General features: G+C 41.4%; 1 protein-coding gene across 6 annotated transcripts in view; it reads left to right on the top strand.

Moving 5' to 3' along the window:
- The window catches only part of thoc2 (THO complex 2), a 105,507-nt gene that overhangs the window by 10,166 nt on the left and 77,675 nt on the right, over positions 1-17,666 (top strand). For all 6 annotated transcript variants that reach the window (XR_008724310.1, XR_008724309.1, XM_055643553.1 and 3 more), the window contains exons 2-5: positions 5,724-5,782; positions 9,248-9,339; positions 13,629-13,680; positions 13,775-13,845. Coding sequence is in view for 4 of the 6 variants with exons in the window: in XM_055643553.1 (XP_055499528.1) it covers positions 5,724-5,782; positions 9,248-9,339; positions 13,629-13,680; positions 13,775-13,845 (274 nt within the window). In the remaining 2 variants the exon portion in view is untranslated. The remainder of the gene's footprint in view (positions 1-5,723; positions 5,783-9,247; positions 9,340-13,628; positions 13,681-13,774; positions 13,846-17,666) is intronic.

The raw sequence follows: 17,666 nt of genomic DNA, 5'->3' as shown, positions 1-17,666 counted from the left end.
TTTTCCACGATTAGTAGCTCTACTCAATAACCAAAAATCTGTACCCTCCTTTTGGTCTGGTATTTTATGTAATTCACATGTTTAATTAATGTTTTATTATTAATGTTTAATGTTTTATGTGTCATTCCTAACTGTCATTATGTCACGTTGTCACTTGCGAGCGGAGAACCAAGGCAAATTCCTTGTATGTGAATTCTTGGCCAATAAACTTATTCATTCATTTACAAAGCATGATCTGAACAACACCTTGTACAGCTGCATCAAGAATTATGACTTTTATCTTCCAGTTCTTTTGAAATAAACCCTAATAGCATTGAGGGATCCTGAGAGGTGTTACACTTTGGGGGATAAAATTTAAGGGGAAAATATACAATTAATGGCAGACCCTAATAGCATTGATGTACGGAGGGATCTTGAGATCCAAGTCGGGCAGTGCAGCGGTAGAGTTGCTGCCTTGCAGTTCTTGCAGCACCAGAGCCCCGGGTCAAATCCCAACTACAAGTGCTTGTCTGCATGGAGTTTGTACGTTCTCCCCGTGTGGGTTTTCTCAGAGATCCTTGGTTTCCTCCCACACTCCAAAGACGTGCAGGTATGTAGGTAATTTGGCTTGGTAAATGTAAAAATTGTCCTTGGTGTGTGTAGGATTGTGTTAATATGCGGGGGATTGCTGGTTGGCCTGGACCTAGTGGACCGAAGGGCCTGTTTCCATGCTATCTCTAAACTAAACTGGTTCATAACTTCTAGAAAGTGGCAACACAAGTTGATACAAAGGTAAAACTGGCATATCATATGCTTCCTTTCATAGGTTGGGGTATTGAGTATAGGAATCAGGAAGGCATGATGCAGCTTTATAGGATTCTATGGTTAGGTCATATTTAGAATTTTGTGTGCAGTTTTGATCACCCCATTACAGGAAAGATGTGGAGGCTTTGGAAAGGGTACGGAGGAGGTTTTCAAAATGATACCTGGATTAGGGTGTATTACCTGCAGGGAGATTTGGGATAGACTTTGATTGTTTGGGATAGACTTTGATTGTTTTCTCTGGCATGCTGGAGGATGCATGAGATCTGTTGAAGTATATAAAATTATGAGAGGCATAGATAGGATAGACAGTCGGAATCTGTTTCCCAGGATGGAAATATTAAATACTAGAGGGCATAACTATAAGGTGAGATGGGCAAAGTTTAAAGATTGGTGACTCATTTGTCCTGTATGTCAGTTCCACTCCAGTGATAAGCCCTGTTTGTCGTTTGTGGTGGTTACATAGCCAAGTCGAATGACATGACTTTCCGGTGATGATAGACACAAAAGGCTAGAGTAACTCAGCTGGTAAAGCACCATTTAGGGGGGAGGGAAGAATAGATTACGTTTTGGGTTGAGAGTCTGAAGAAGGGTATCTGCCTGAAATGTCACCTATTCCTTTTCTCCAGCAATGCTGCCTGACCCGCTGAGTTACTCCAGTTTTAGTGTCTATCTTTGCTTTGAACCAGCATCTGCAGTTCCTTCCTACACAAGACTTTCAGGTTGTTTATATGAAGATGTGAGTTCACATTCTCCCATTCAGCTCTGAAATCTAAACTTCAAATAAACCAGGTTTACAAGAATGATCCCATGAATGAGGAGGTTAACCTATGATGTGCATTTGTCGGTACTGGGCCTGTAATCGCTGGAGTTTAGAAGAATGAGGGGGGACCTCATTGAAACATACAGAATAGTGAAAGGCTTGGATAGAGTGGATGTTGGGAGGATGTTTCCACTTGTGGGAGAGTCTGGGATTAAAGGTCATCGCTACAAAATTAAAGGACGTTCTTTTAGGAATGAGATGAGGAGAAATTTCTTTAGTCAGAGGGTGGTGAATCTGTGGAATTCCTTGTCGCAGAAGGCTGTAGAGACCAAGTCAGTGGATATTTTTAAGGCAGAGATAGATAGATTCTTGATTAGTACAGGTTCAGAGGTTATGGGGAGAAGACAGGAGAAAGGGGTTAGGAAGGAGAGATTGATCAGCCATGATTGAATGGTGGAGTAGACTTGATGGCCTAATTCTACTCCTATCGCTTATGACCTTATAAAAATACCAGATTTTTAAATAAGAATCTGTTTCTGTAGCAAGACTGCAGGGTTACTGTATAAACTCTATTGGTTTACCAATGTCCTTCGGGGATGGTAATCTACCATCCGTAAACTTGGTTTGTGTATCTCCATAAGAACTCGCGTATGTAAGAAATAGTTACAAGAGAAGGACCATCTGCCTCTTGATGTTCAATCAGATCATGTCTAATCTTTTATATCATCGTTACTTCCCTATATGTGCCCCACGTCCCATTTCTTCCCTCAATATCCAAAAATCCTGAATACACTCAGCAAATGAATCTTCACGGTCCTCTTATATAGACAATTCCAACGATTCACCACCCTGTAGTGAAGAAGTTCCATAATCCTCGTATTTTGGGACGATGATGCCTGCTTTATGGCACTCAGCCAGGGTAAATACCATGCCAGCTTCTAGCTGTAAAGCCTTCATAAGTATTTTGTGTGTTTCAATGAGATCGCCCTTTGTTATTTTAAACTGGAGTGTGCATAGGTCCAGTCTACCTAATCTCACCTCTTGGAACCTCTGCCCTGTAAATCTCAGGAATGAATCTGGTAATCCTTCACTGTAATCCCCTTTATTAAAGTACAATTTTCCTTCAGGAGGGAGACCAGTTGTATGTGCACTGTGCCAGATATGCTCTTTCAGTGGGTCTTTGTCCATGATCTATGACATCTTTATCCTTGCACTCAAATCCTCTTTCAACGAAAGCTACCATACCAAATTCCTTCATAATTGCTTGTAGTACGAGCACATTAACCTGAAGTGATTCATGTACAACTAGTTCCGCTTTAACAAATATTTACATAACGAGAAATTAATACAAGATGGTCAGTGCATTAGGTAATATTATTTCTGTTATACAGGCTGAATTGGTTACCAACGTGATTTTGATTGGGTATTAGGCGGCAACTTCAATGTTACTTTTTAAATTGGCAAGCAGAAAAAAAGCTGTCTGGAACATAAAACTGTTTCCAAGTAACCTTGCAGCGATCAGACACCATTGTCTCCTTGGAACACAGCTGTTACTTTCACCCTGTAAAATTGACAAACCATAATTATTCAATTGATGCTTGTGCAATATTACTGTATTAAACAATGTAACAGGCAGCTTTTAGTATTTTTAGCGTGCCGTATCAAAAATAAACGTATTTATTAATAATATATATTTGAAAATCTTAAAGGAAAATTAACTTTTATTGCCAGTCTGAAACTTTCAAGCCCCTATCGCCCCCCCTTTTGCCTATTAATACATTTATTATTATATTGCGATATTCTATAATATAAATTTTCTTATGAGCACAATTTTGTTATTGCAGAGCTACCTGTACAAGAACACCCTACCCTAGTCCTTCTGAACAGTTGTATTTTTCAACCTAGTCGATCCATTACTGTTTCTGTTGAGGGCAATTATCAATGGTAAATAAATGTCAGTATTGCTGTAGATCCACACCCCATGAAGGAATAAAGAGTTCAACATGTTATTCCCATGTAATTCCCCTAAAAGTTGAAATGGATAAAATTGCATTTGATTGATGCATGGTCTCTCAACGACACCTATTTTTCAATTAATTTATTTTAGTTTCTTCTCACCGTGTTTCTTTGTTAAATGAAAACACTGAGCTGGATGATTTCAATGAAACCTTTGATCTGCTTTTGCGTCGGCTTGTTTAACCTCTTGGCAAGTTTAAAAAAAAAATTCAATAGGCAACATTGAATTTTAATAGGCAACATTGAATACAACAGCAGTAACATTTTTTTAGCGCTTGGTCTTCAGACAGTAATAGCCTTTCAAGGTTTCTTTCTTCCGGTTGCTGATGTTTGGAATTCCTGTACAATTTTTTTTGCGTACAATAACATGTCAGCATGTGTCACCAGCAGGATTTCTGGATTGGCTTGCTTGGGTGGTTTTTTTACTAAGCTATGTTGCCTATTGATGAGACTGTATTCTCCATCGTTGATAATATTTCATTATCTTCTTGACTTTATATACTCTTTTTAATTAAAACGAATCCTAGAATATATTTGTAGCAGCCTCGTCGATCACATTACTTCCCTCAGATTTGATCTCATTTCTGCAGCTTAATTGCAGGCACTCCGCTCCATATTGTGGCCGTTCAGGTTACAGAAATTCACCTCTGCAGAATCCGCAAAGCATTATCCAGATATTTGAGATACTGAAGAAAACAAGTAAGGGCATCAAAGGTTACAGGGAGTAGGCAGGAGAATGTAGTTGAGAGTGAATAATGGATCGGCTATGATCGAATGGCGGAGCAGATTCGATGGGCTGAATGGTATCGGTCTGCTCTGAAGTCTGATGAACATGAAAATACATGTTTGAAAAGTAGTAAATCAATTAACATGTTTAAGAAAGAACTGCAGAAGGTAGACAAAAATGCTGAAGAAACTCAGCGGGTGCGGCAGCATCTATAGAGCGAAGGAATTGGTGACGTTTCGGGTCGAGACCCTTCAAAGTCATTCCTTGACAAATGGGTAGATGATGTGGCTTCTTGTTACAGAAAATGGTAATGTGGTCAGTTTCCTTGGAACGCAAGTCCATGTAATGCAGAAGCCTGCATGTATTGTATTGTAATTAATATATCAGCCAAATATGTAAAAACATACAAAGAATTTGATTTGCCATACAGTCGTACCAAAAAAACAACAAGACACACAACCACATAAAAATTAACATAAACATCCACCACAACGCACTGTGATGGAAGGCAATAACGTATTATCTTCTTCCCACCCGCGTCGGGGCGATCGAAGATCCCGCGATCGGGGCGGGCGAAGCCCCTGCGGCTTGGAGCTCCCCAAGTCTGTCCCTAACCAAGGGATTGCAAGCTCCACAATGTTAAAGTCCGCAGGCTCACACGGTTGGAGCTCCCGAAGTCAATCCCCAGCAAGAGGCCGGCAGCTCTTCGATGTTAGGCCACAGTGCGGACGGAGATACGATATGGAAAAGTTGCTTCTCCGTCGAGGATGGAGATTAAAAAAAAAAAGTTTCCCCCACCCCCTCACATGATACTAAACTAAAGATACATTAAAACATACATTTAACTATACTAAAAACATCTAAAGAAGAAAAGGACGAGACAGAACGTTGGCGAGGCTGCCATCGTACGGCGCCACCATAGGACGATGCCATGCAATTGAACCCGGTATCTCTACCATTCTGGCCAGTTTTACACATCACTTTATAATGACGGCTTCCATTTTCTTTTCTGGAGTGAAACACACTAAATATGGTGACATGTCTGTGTATTAAATCTAATACAAGGATGCCTTTCAGTTGGTAGGGAACCTTTTGGACAAACATGCTGATCAAAATCATTCCGAAAAAAGTCTGTAACGTTATCACTAAATGATTGACACTTGTTTTCTGACAACACCATTTGGTCAAGCTTGTTATTTTAAATGGTTATCAAATCAGTTACAGGATTATTGGTACAATTTGCTTGCCTCAATACTTTTGGAGTTGTTAAATATTTTGCAATTTAGCAGTATCCATATTATTTTAATGAAAAGTATGCCCTGCAGCAATAATTCAACTTGGTTTATAAATAATTGTAATTGTGTTTATATAATAATGGTGGGTCATTCTATTCATGACAAGCATTTTATTTTGCAGTGTACAATTATGCCGCAATCTCAGTGAAAATCGAGGTTACAATGATGTCACATTTAAAGGTAAGAGTTTCTCATTGTGTTTATGTAAAGAGAGCAATTGTACCGTGTACAGTGTGAACTGAATCATGTAATTACTTGGCTAATAATTGCGTTTGACCTTGTTTCAAAACCACTTAGAGCCCCATGTTTATCATATGCTGCACATTGTGTAACAGCAATCGTTTTTGTTCAAGTTTTTGTGTTGGATGTAAGACATGATGTAGAATCTGAACTTTAAAATGTTGATTTTAAAACAATTCTGTATTTCTGTTGGGTGACTCATTTAATTGCCCTTGCAGTAGTTTGAAGTGCAGTTCTTGTTTTCATTGAATGTAAAAGGGCAGCACAATGGCACAGCTGGTAGAGCCGCTGCCTCATTGCGCCAGCATCCTGGGTTCCATCCTGACCTCGGCTGCTATCTGTGTGGAGTATACACGTTCTCACTGTGTCTGCATGGGTTTCTTCCAGGTTCTCCGGTTTCCTCCAAGATCCGAAAGATGTGCAGATTTGCAGATTAATTTGTCTTTGTAAAATTATAAAAGGACTGGACAAGCTAGATGCAAGAAAAATGTTCCCAATGTTGGGCGAGTCCAGAACCAGAGGCCACAGTCTTAGAATAAAGGTGTAGGTCATTTAAGACTCTTTCACCCAGAGAGTTGTGAATTTATGGAATTCCCTGCCACAGAGGGCAGTGGAGGCCAAGTCACTGGATGGATTTAAGAGAAAGTTAGATAGAGCTCTAGGGGCTGGTGGAGTCGAGGGATATGGGGAGAAGGCAGGCACAGGTTAATAATAGGGGACGATCAGCCATGATCACAATGAATGGCGGTGGTGGCTTGAAGGGCCGAATGGCCTCCTCCTGCACCTATTTTTTATGTTTCTATGTTAAAATTGCCCCTGGTGTGTCGGGAGTGGATGAGGAAGTGGAATAACACAGAACTACTGTGACTGGGTAATCGATAGCCAAAGGCCTTATTTCCATGTTGGATCTCTAAACTCTAAAAATCAGGATGATTTTTCCTTCTTTTGTTTCTCGGTGAAGAAGAATTTTGTGGCCAATTGAATACTTCTTCGAGTTTATTTTAGTTTAGCGATACAGCGCGGAGACAGGCCCTTTGGCTCACCGTGTCCACGCCGACCATCGATCCCCGCACACTAACACTATCCTACACGCACTAGGGACCGTTTACAATTTTACCAATCCAATTAACCTACAAACCTGTGCATGTTTGGAGTGTGGGAGGAAACCAAAGATCTCGGAGTAAACCCGCACAGGTCACAGGGAGAACGTACAAACTCTATACAGACACTGCCCGTAGTCAGGATCGAACCGGGGTCTCTGGTGCTATCAGGCCGTAGCTCTACTGCTACGCCACCTGTTTGTAAAATTGTATGAGATGGCATCAAATCCATCAAAGCAGCTGCTGTATTAGGTGTTTGTCATTTTGAGGAGAGCAGTGATGCATCACAATAATTACAAGAAATAAATTCTTCTTTGCTTCCTTGATGTGAATTACACTCTTATCTAAGATACTTGCACAAGCATAGGCACTGATTACAACATCGAAACCTGCTCAACTCAAACATCCAAGTTTGAAGAAAATACATGGTTGGTTATGAATCTTGCAGTCTTTTTTCCACTCTTGCAGAATTTGTCATTTATGTATAATGTTTCCATGTGTTGTCTGTATTTGTGCTTGTAATATTGCTGCAATCAAAATTGTAATTGCACATGTAGCTCACTACTTGTGCACATGGCAATTACCTCAACTTGACACATTGACATCATCCTCTTACTGAGTTGGATGATCAGCCTTGATCATATTGAATGGCGGTGCAGGCTCGAAGGGCCGAATGGCCTACTCCTGCACCTAATTTCTATGTTTCTATGTTTCTAAACCTTTTCATCAACATAATTCCCTGTCTTTGCATATGTTAAGAATAGTTTCAAGGTCAGTTTATTGTCGCATTATACCAGATAAGGTACAGTGAAAATTGAGTTACCATGCAGCCATACTAAGTGAAAAGCAACAAGACACACAACCATGTAAAATAAAAGTTAACATAAACATCCATCACAGTGGATTCCCCATTCCTCACTGTGATGGAAGGCAATAAAGTTCCAGCTTCTTCCTCTTTATTCATACTCTTTATCATAAGTCCTCTCGGTTTTCTGTTCACAAAAGCATTTCACCATTTGTGAATTTTGTTCTATTTACTTACTTACTTACTTTATTAATTTATTGAACATGTTAAAAAAAAATACAAACACAAATAAACTTGTAAGCAATGAAAAAAGAAAATAAAACACAAAGGAAAACAAACAAATAAGTAACTCAAATAATACAAATAATATCGTTCATGTTCAAAAGGGGTAAGAAGAATTTCGAAAACTTTTCTGGTCCTTCCCCCTCTTATTTTCTATACATTTTCATGGAAAAACAAAATAATGGGAACAAATGGACCCAAAATCTGTTGAACAGTCCACAAACAAGAAATAACCAAACAGAAAAGAAAATCACTGGCCCAGCTCATAACCATTCAATCTTTTGTTTCTGAAGATTTCTGTGGTTTATGAATAGAGATGAATGAAGAATCCGTTTTCTTTTCTGTATTGGTGCTTCTTCAGCTTTGAACATTTCTTTAGATTCCTTTTGCTGTGATGGAAAATTCAATATGTGAAATTGAAGCTTCAGCTGGAGTTTGGATACTTTGTTAGTTTTCCGATGCCATCAGGCTGCCTCTGGTAATTGAACAGAAAATGTAGAATTTCCATGGATGGTTTTCTTCTCCAATGTAATTTTATCGACTTTAATGTGAGATGAGAAAATACGAATCTACCAAAACATTTTTAGTTGTCAGCAGTTTCCATGGTTGATTTGTTTTGTTTATACGGGATATTAGAGAAAGCCTCTGGAAATTTAACTCGTCAACTCCAGAGAAATGAACGTATAACCACATTTGTAACAAAATGTTTATGGGCTGAAGAACAGAAAGCTGTTCTGATGAATTAAGATTGATTGTATCGCTGTCCCCATGAAGAGATTTTCTTGAAAGTGCATTCTATTTGATTTTGGTCAGAAACTTCTCCAATCCAGTGTGCATTCAAAGGGAATATCTTCAGTCATTGAAACTTGAGTCAATTAGGTTGTTTATTATCATCACACATACTGAGGTGCAGTGAAAAGCTTTGTTTTGCATGTTATCCAAACCGATCAGATGGACCATACATTGATACAATCAGTTCAATCTCGTGCAATCGACAGAATAAAGAAGAAGATACAGAGTGCAGAGTACAGTTCTATACTTACAGGTAGATAAGAGATGTAAAAAAGGAGAGCAACTGTATCGGATGGTATTCAGATCCTTCTCTGTAAAGTGTCTCCACGCTCCGGTGCCATTCTATCTGGAGCAGATTCAAATTTATCATCTTGCTCTTTCTTCGTATTCCTTTATTAACATTCATTTAATTTAATTGTAAAACAGATATCCAACAAGCTGTGTATGAGTTGGCGTGGCATGTAATAAAAGGAAATCTAAGACAAGAACAAGCTGCCAGTGTTCTGAGTGATGTGATGGTAAGTGATTCAATCTTTAAAAACTTGATTTTGCTTTGAATATAGAGTTCAGGCATTTGTAATTTGTAAATTAGTATTATTTGCCTGGTAGAATTTGGCTTTTAATACATTAAAGTGAAATATTTAAAACAGCTAATTACATTATTCAAGTCTTGCTTCCGAAAGGCAAGACCTATTTAAAATATATTATTTCCTCCAAGAAGCTTTTCCAACGAACTACAATTAGACAGTCTGCATCTTCTGCAGGAAGGTTTACCTGAGATCATTGTTATTAAGTTTAGCTATTTTATATTTAGCCGTTAAGTCAAACTTCGTCACAAGAGCCAGGGTGAATTTGCTCATCTTTTTCCACAAGCTTTTTTATGGCTGCTCGGCCAGATGTAAGGCTGAGTGTTTGTTGCACTGTACATCCTCATCCCTTCATCAGGGCATCACCACTCTGCTGCAAAATCCAGTGTTAAATCCAGCAACTGAACTGTTGTCCCGATGTGCTAGTATCTGATCTTTGACACAACTTGGAAATACATTTATCTGTGCTTTCCTGATGTGTACAGAGCTGATAGCCGGTAGATCCCTTAGCCATGTGTTTGGCCACACTGTTTTGACACATTCACATGTCCTGTAGATGACCCTTTTTGCTAAACTTGAAAAATAATTGAGTTTGGAATAATTGCTCACAATTTTCTTGACTTCAAGTTCTCGCTGATAATAAATTGTGAATCATTCTCTCAGTGACTTTATTGCATGACGTGTTCATGCCATTTCCTCACTCTCACCCCTCCATGCTTCCCCTGCCATAATTATGTGCTCTGTTTCTTATTTCTGATGCTTTTTTTGGTCTTGAATGTACAGTCTATTATTACCATCTCTCTTCACTGGCAACTACATGCTTCTGTTGAGAATAAAATGACAAAAAGTGCAGGTCACCGTACATAATAATTATTGCACCCGGAGGGAAATTTGTTCTTTCATCCTGTAGGCAATGAAATGAGTTATTTGTAGGAAAGCGCTTTTTTTGTGATGAGAGTAAGAGAAGTTTTGTATGAAAGTACTTCTCATCGTTATTTTTATGGACAAGAATAATCTTTTAAACCATATTCCATTGCATGTAACAGCCTTTTAAATTTATTTTTCTCTGAAGCTGATGGATTGTTAAATTCATCTGCTTGTTATCTTTTCCAATTCTATATAATCATTTTATTCATTCTTGTGGAGAACTATGCTGGAAAATACACCATTTGTGTAAAGACATAACCACGGTAAAATGTGAACACCTCAGTATCCAACTTCAAGTCCTGCATTTTGGAATGAAGACAATTACAGGTGCACAACCTTTTATCCGAAAGCCTTGGGACCAGACACTTGTCGGATTTCGGACATTTTCGGATTTCAGAATGGAAGATTTTTAGCGTAGATTAGGTAGGTAGCGCGGGCGGCTTGAAAAGTCTGGAGCAGCTGCCTCCTCCCCGGAGACCGGGAGAATCATTGCATAAATGTTAGTCAGTTAGTTTGGAGGGATTTTATGTGGTGGTGGTGGTGGTGTAGGGGTGAAGGGGGAAACTTTAATTCTTAGTCCCCTACCTACCTGGTCGGCGACTCCCAACCTCGCGGAGCTGGGGGCTCCGTCCGGCCGCGGGCGGCGCCGGTTGTAGCTCCGACCCCGGCAACTCTACCCCTGGCTGCGAGGCGCTCCAAATCCAGCGCGGCCCGCGGCCGGACGTCCCAGCTCCGAGAATGTCGGGAGTCGGCGGCGTCGCAGCGCTGGGATACCAGCGGGGAGCGGGCAATGCCTTACCGGGTCGCCGTGCGGCAAGCTCCGGAGCGCTGTGGCCGCCTTCTTCCAACATTCGCGGAGCGTCGCTGGATTTGGAGCCGCGGAGCTGGGGGCTCCGTCCGGCTGCGGGCGGCGCCGGTTGGAGCTCCGACCCCGGCAACTCTACCCCTGGCTGCGCGGCTCCAAATCCAGCGACGCTCCGCGATGTTGTGTGTCGGCGGCCACAGCGCTCCGGAGCTTGCCGCACGGCGACCCGGTAAGGCATTGCCCGCACCCCGCTGGTATCCCAGCGCTGCGACGCCGCCGACTCCCGACATTCGCGGAGCTGGGGCGTCCGGCCGCGGGCCGCGCTGGATTTGGAGCGCCTCGCAGCCAGGGGTAGAGTTGCCGGGGTCGGAGCTACAACCGGCGCCGCCCGCGGCCCCACCGGCCCCAGCGCTGCGGAGCTTACTGCACAGCGACCCGGTAAGGTATTGACCGCTCCCCGCCTCTCCGACCAGGTAGGGGACTAAGAATTAAAGTTTACCCCTTCACCCCCCTTCACATAAAAGCCCTCCAAACTAACTGACTAACATTTAAGCAATGATTTACAGATGTTTAAGCGTCTCCCGGTCTCCAGGGAGGAGGCAGCCGCTACAGTAGTACAGACCTGGGTTGACTGTGGGTCGTTTTGGGTCAAGTTTGGCGCCAAACGCGAGCTTTGGTGCGCAGACGACATCTGGAAAAAATGGCCGGTTTTCGGAGCTTTTCGGTTTCTGGAACTCCGGATAAAAGGTTGTGCACCTGTACAACCAAATCGATAAAGGCTGAAGTAAAACACAGTGCTGGAAGAAATCAGCACGTCAGGCAGTTGCTGTGGAGGGAATGCTTTTTTGGGTCAGGACCATTATTCAAACTGAAGATCTGGGTTCAGCTCAGTCTGACGAAGAGTCCTGACCTCAAACATCACCTGCCCATGGCCCTTAATGAATATGTATCAGACATTATGATGCAAAATTATTGGGATTCTTGTGGCGTTACAGTTGCTCCGTTGACTTCAGAGAACACAGGGTCGCAACCTTGGAAACCTGCACAAATGAGTGATTCGAATTATCCTGTCATTGTTCATAAGAGTGATACAGTGTGGAAACAGGCCCTACGGCCCAACTCTACATGTGATGGGGGCAGAATTAGACCATTCAGCCCATCAAGCTTTCTCCACCATTCAATCATGGCTGATCGATCTTACCCTCGCAACCCCAATCTCCTGCCTTCTCTTCATAACCCCATACTAATCAAGAATCTATCTATTTCATCATTAAAAATATCCATTGACTTGGCCTCCATCCTTCTGTGGCAATGAATTCCACATATTCACCACCCTCTGACTAAAGAAATTCTTCTTCGTCTCCGTCCTATGATCTTGGCCTTTGAGTGAAATTTAGTGAACATACCATGATCAAGATATTTTTGTTTTGCAAACACCATGAAGTGATATCTGAAAGCATGATTTCTGTCAACGATAAAAAATATGAAATGGAACTTTAGAAATGCAATCAATCTGTGCCAGAGAAAGTGTTAATGGAATTTTCTCCATTTTAGACTGACATGGAGCAAAGAGACATAGCTTAATCTAATAAAAGACAGATTGAAGTTTAATCTCAGAAAATGCTCAAGAAAAAGAATCAACATGATACGAGTTCCAAATAGAGCAACAGAAGAGGAAACCTGGGAATTACTAACTAATGAATTCTAGATTGAGTAACCTTGGGGCATTCCTCAGCCTAGTTAACCTATAATTATTATGTGATCTTCCATCTTATATTTTTTTGGTCAAACTTGGCTCGTGAATAAAGGGAATAATTAATTAGGTTCTGGTTCCATCTATTTATTACTAGCTTCTTTAAATTGGTAACACTACATCATTGGTCTTCAAAAAACATTTGAATTATTTGCCCTGTTTATGGACGCATTGCTATAACAAGATTTTAGAGATAAAGCACGAAAACAGGCTCTTGAGATCATAGATTCCGCACCGACCAGCAATCCCCGCACACCAGCACTACCCTACACACTTGGGCCAATTTCGAATTTTCCAAAGCTGTACGTCTTTGGAGTGCATGAGGAAACCGGAGCACCTGGAGTAAACCCACACAGTCACAGGGAGAACGTAAAACTCCATAAAGACACATCAGTAGTTGGGATCAAACCCCGGTCTCTGGCGCTGCAAGGCAGCAACTCTACCGCTGCACCACTGTGCCGCCCCTAGTTTTAACTCGTGGAATAGTTTCATATCAAGGAACTAGTTTCATCTCAAGGAATTTTGAGTAACTCTTTGTGGTATTTAGTTCACACATAACCGCAAATATTTTACTATTAAAATTAATTTTCTGGCCCTGGCACAATTTGGCTTTGGAGTTCCCAGACGAGTCAAAGCACCTGCCTTCGCATGAAACTTTCATGCAGAAGAATTATTTTCAACAGGTAAACTTGCAGCAAGTCTAATAGAGTTTTTACACTTTTTGTTTTTGTACAGGATCTGCGGGATGATATGTCATCAATCTTGGCTGATGTTTTCTGTGTTCTTGGTGAGAGAAAAACAAACTTTTTTGCGGTTTTTCATGAATTTCAATTTTATACATTCTGAGTTAAGAGCAAGGATTAACCATGTGTTCATTTCAGATATTGAGACAAGTTGCATGGAAGAAAAAAATAAGAGAGATCTTTTTACTCAACTGGTTTTAGCATGTTTGGTGAGTATCTTTCATATGTTTTTTTCCAACTTAGAAAATCAATTGTGTCAAATTTACTTTCATTATGGGGTACCCTGACTTACCCCGTTGATTGGGGAACACTAACACAACTGTGCTGCACAGTAGGGGCAGCGAGGAGTTGGGTACTTGACCTTTCAGTGTCAGAGAGAGAGAGTTTAGTTTATATCCAGGTGTACAGTGAAAAGCTTTTGTTGCGTGCTAAACAGTCAGCGGAAAGACAAGCGGAATTAACACCCAAGCTGTGGAAGCCACAGCTGTGGCCAAGAACATTTTCTATGCCTACCCTGAAAAATAAAGCTCATTCCCGAGGGATTCAATTTAGAACTTAACTTGATGCAAAAATAAAAGTGAATTGGCAAGATAGTTCTGGTTACAACTTTGTAACAAGTTTCTAGCCTATCTGATGAATGATTTTCAGCAAGGGCTGTATCTTTGAAAGAATTGAGCGGAGTTAGTATGGATTTATGAAAGGAAAATCATGTTTGATCAATCTTTTTGAGTTCTTTTGAGGTTGCGACTGGTAGAACGGATCAGGGGGACCAGTGGATTTTTTTGTATTTGTGTTTTCAATGGTCTTTCGATAAGAGCCTTCGCACAAGGTGAGTGTATATCAAATTGGAGGGAAAGAGTTGGGCAAACAAAGGAGAGCAATTGACGTAACCCGGGATCAGACAAGATATGAAGAGGGAAATAGACAGTTGACCATTCAGTTGAGTGAATGGGCAAGAATGTAAGAAGTGTATTGTGTCGAAAGGCCCGTTGCACCAAACAAATTCAAAGTCTTTGGGAATCTCTCCAATCCAATCCTCTTGAAATTCCATCTCGGATGGATACTCTCCTCCACTTGTGCTGATCTTTGGAAAAGTGTATCTCCCAATATATTGATTTCCCATTCTCTTTCCTGTTTCTCCCTTCAATCATTTTCTCTTCTATCCATCCCAGAATAAATTCACTTAAATGCAATTCAAAGTGAATTCCAATTGTTTTGGTTTTGTGATCTGGGAGTCACCATAATATTTCTGTAACTAACCCATGAGTTCAACCACATCACCACATTTGATCTCTTCCCCATTGAGACAGCAACGTATCCTCTCTATTCGCTGTCGGAGTAGACCAGGCATCAAAGTACCCCTCCTTTACTTCCCAAGAAGTAGGTGTATTTTTGGGACTTCTTGTTCAACAATATTCCACCACTTCCATTGCACACAGAGCCATACATCCTTCTTGTTCCCATGTGGTAGCTCAAACTCTCAATTCTGCCAATTATTTCCATCATCATGCTCTCAGTACCACATCTTGACTATGGATACTAGTAATGAATTGTTGATTGCCCAGTTCCAAATCTTTTGCCAAAAACTCTACAGTTAGAATTATTATTGTCACATGTACTGAGGTACAGTGAAAAGATTTGTTTTGACTTCAATCCAACCACACCCGATTGGATGATTTATAACTCGGCCTGTGGTGCGTGGGTCTCAAAAGGAGGCGCGAAGTCCGGTGTTTGAGAAGCACCTTTATTGTATTCCTCCCGGTTGAAGGGAAGACGAAACCAGAGGAAGATGGCACCCAAACCCTGCCTTTTAAACCCTCTGGCTGAGGGCCGCCTCCGGACTGCACCACTCCTGTGCCGAGGGGTTCGGCAGTATAATGGCACGACCCTTAGGAGCCGCCACAGGCCACCATTTCAATGAACATTTGGGCTTGGTGCACCGAGGCCTGCTGGATCTCCTGGTTGCCAACCATTTTAATTCCCCTACCCATTCCCATACTGACCTTTCTGTCCTGGGCCTCCTCCATTGCCAGGGTGAGGCCACATGCAAATTGGAGAAATAGCACCTCATATTTTGTTTAGGTTTCTAACAACTCGGTGATATGAATGTTGAATTCTCTAATTTTATGTGCCTACACTGCCCCCCCCCAGAATCAATTAACCAGTTCCACACCTCTCCACTTTGTTTCTCTCTTGAGATCACACCTTCCAGAGCCAATTCAGATTCAGATTCAATTTTAATTGTCATTGTCAGTGTACAGTACAGAGACAACGAAATGCATTTAGCATCTCCCTTGAAGAGCGACATAGCAAACGATTTGAATAAAAAATAATAATAAGTGTCCGGGGGGGGGGGGGGGGGGGGGGTCTTGGCAGTCTTCCGGTGATGATGAGCTCACCAGGCACCACCCTGCCTGAGGTCAGTTGTGGCTGGCACTGATTGGTTCTGGTATTTTCTCGCCTCCAGCTCTTCGCACATCATCCTTCTCATCCCCCCCCCCAACCGCCTACTTTCAGTCTGAAGAAGGGTCCTGACCCAAAACATCACCCGTCCTTCTCCTCCAGAGATACCGTCTGACCAGCTAAATTACTCCAGTCCTTTGTGCCTTTCTTCAGATAATCCCTCGTACTGGCATCTGCCAAGGCCTGACTGACAATTAGCAATTTAACATAGAAACATGGAAAAATAGGTGCAGGAGTAGGCCATTCGGTCCTTTGAGCCAGCATGCCATTCAATATGATCATGGCTGATCATCTAAAATCAGTACCCCGTTCCTGCTTTTACCCCATATTCCTTGATACCTTTAGCCCTAACAGCTAAATCTAACTCACTCTTAAAAACATCCAGTGAATTGACCTCCACTGCCTTCCGTGGCAGAGAATTTCACAGATTCACAACTCTCTGGGTGAAGAATGTTTTTCCCCATCTCAGTCCTAAATGGCCTACCCCTTATTCTTAAACTGTGACCCCCTAGTTCTGGACTCCCCCAACATTGGGAACATTTTTTCTGTACCCAGCCTGTTCAATCCTTTTAGAAGGTTTTATCTTTCTATAAGATGCCCTATCATTCTTCTAAATTCCAGTGAATACCAGCCCAGTTGACCCATTCTTTCATCATACAGTGCCCTTCATAATGTTTGGGACAAAGAACCATCATTTCTTTATTTGCCCCTGTACTCCACAATTTGAGATTTGTAATACAAAAAAAATCACATGTGTTTAATGTGCACATTGTCAAATTTTATTAAAGGCCATTTTTATACATTTTGGTTTCACCATGTAGAAAGTACAAGCACACCCAGCTCTCGCTGCACCTCCACTTTTCCTAATCTGACACCATTCAGATAATAATCTGCCTCCTTGTTCTTGCCACCAAAGTGGATAACCTCACATTTATCTACATTATACCGCATCTGCCATGCATCTGCCCACTTACCCATTCTATCCTTCGAGCCTGCCCCACGATTCAATATCATCACAGCTCACATTGCGGATGACACAAAGCTGGGTGGCAAACATGGAGATGTTGCGTTTAATTCCCTCGTCTAAATCGTTAATATATATTGTAAATAACTGGGGTCCTCGCACTGAGCCTTGTGGCATCCCACTCGTCATTGTGAAAAGGACCCGTTAATTTTTACTCTTTGCTTCCTGTCTGCCAACCAGTTCTCATTCATGCTTCTGTACCCTTTCAACAGCCCTGGTGAAGCATGCCAGGCTAATTTTCACATTCAAACTACTGGAAACGATGCCATTCCAAATTTGGCTGCCTTTTTCTTGATGAGCTTGTTCACATACAGCCTTCATTTCCATTTTGCTCAATGACATTGGCTCCGCAGTGCTGCAATTTAAAAATTCTTATCCTTGTTTTTTAAATCCCTCCATGGGTTTTCGTTTGCTTTTTTCCCCCCTCATTCTCTGAAATCCTACATATTCCTGAAATAACCGTACTGCCATTCTGAGCATCCCTGATATCAATCCAAGCTCCACTCGCCAGATGCCATAAATTCTTGTATTTAGTTTAAAGAT

The sequence above is a fragment of the Leucoraja erinacea genome, chromosome 12 (assembly GCF_028641065.1).
Source record: "Leucoraja erinacea ecotype New England chromosome 12, Leri_hhj_1, whole genome shotgun sequence".
In the NCBI taxonomy this organism is placed as follows: Eukaryota; Metazoa; Chordata; class Chondrichthyes; order Rajiformes; family Rajidae; genus Leucoraja; species Leucoraja erinaceus.
The sequence above is the reverse complement of the archived record's forward strand: the minus strand, read 5'-3'. Positions and strand labels throughout refer to the sequence as shown.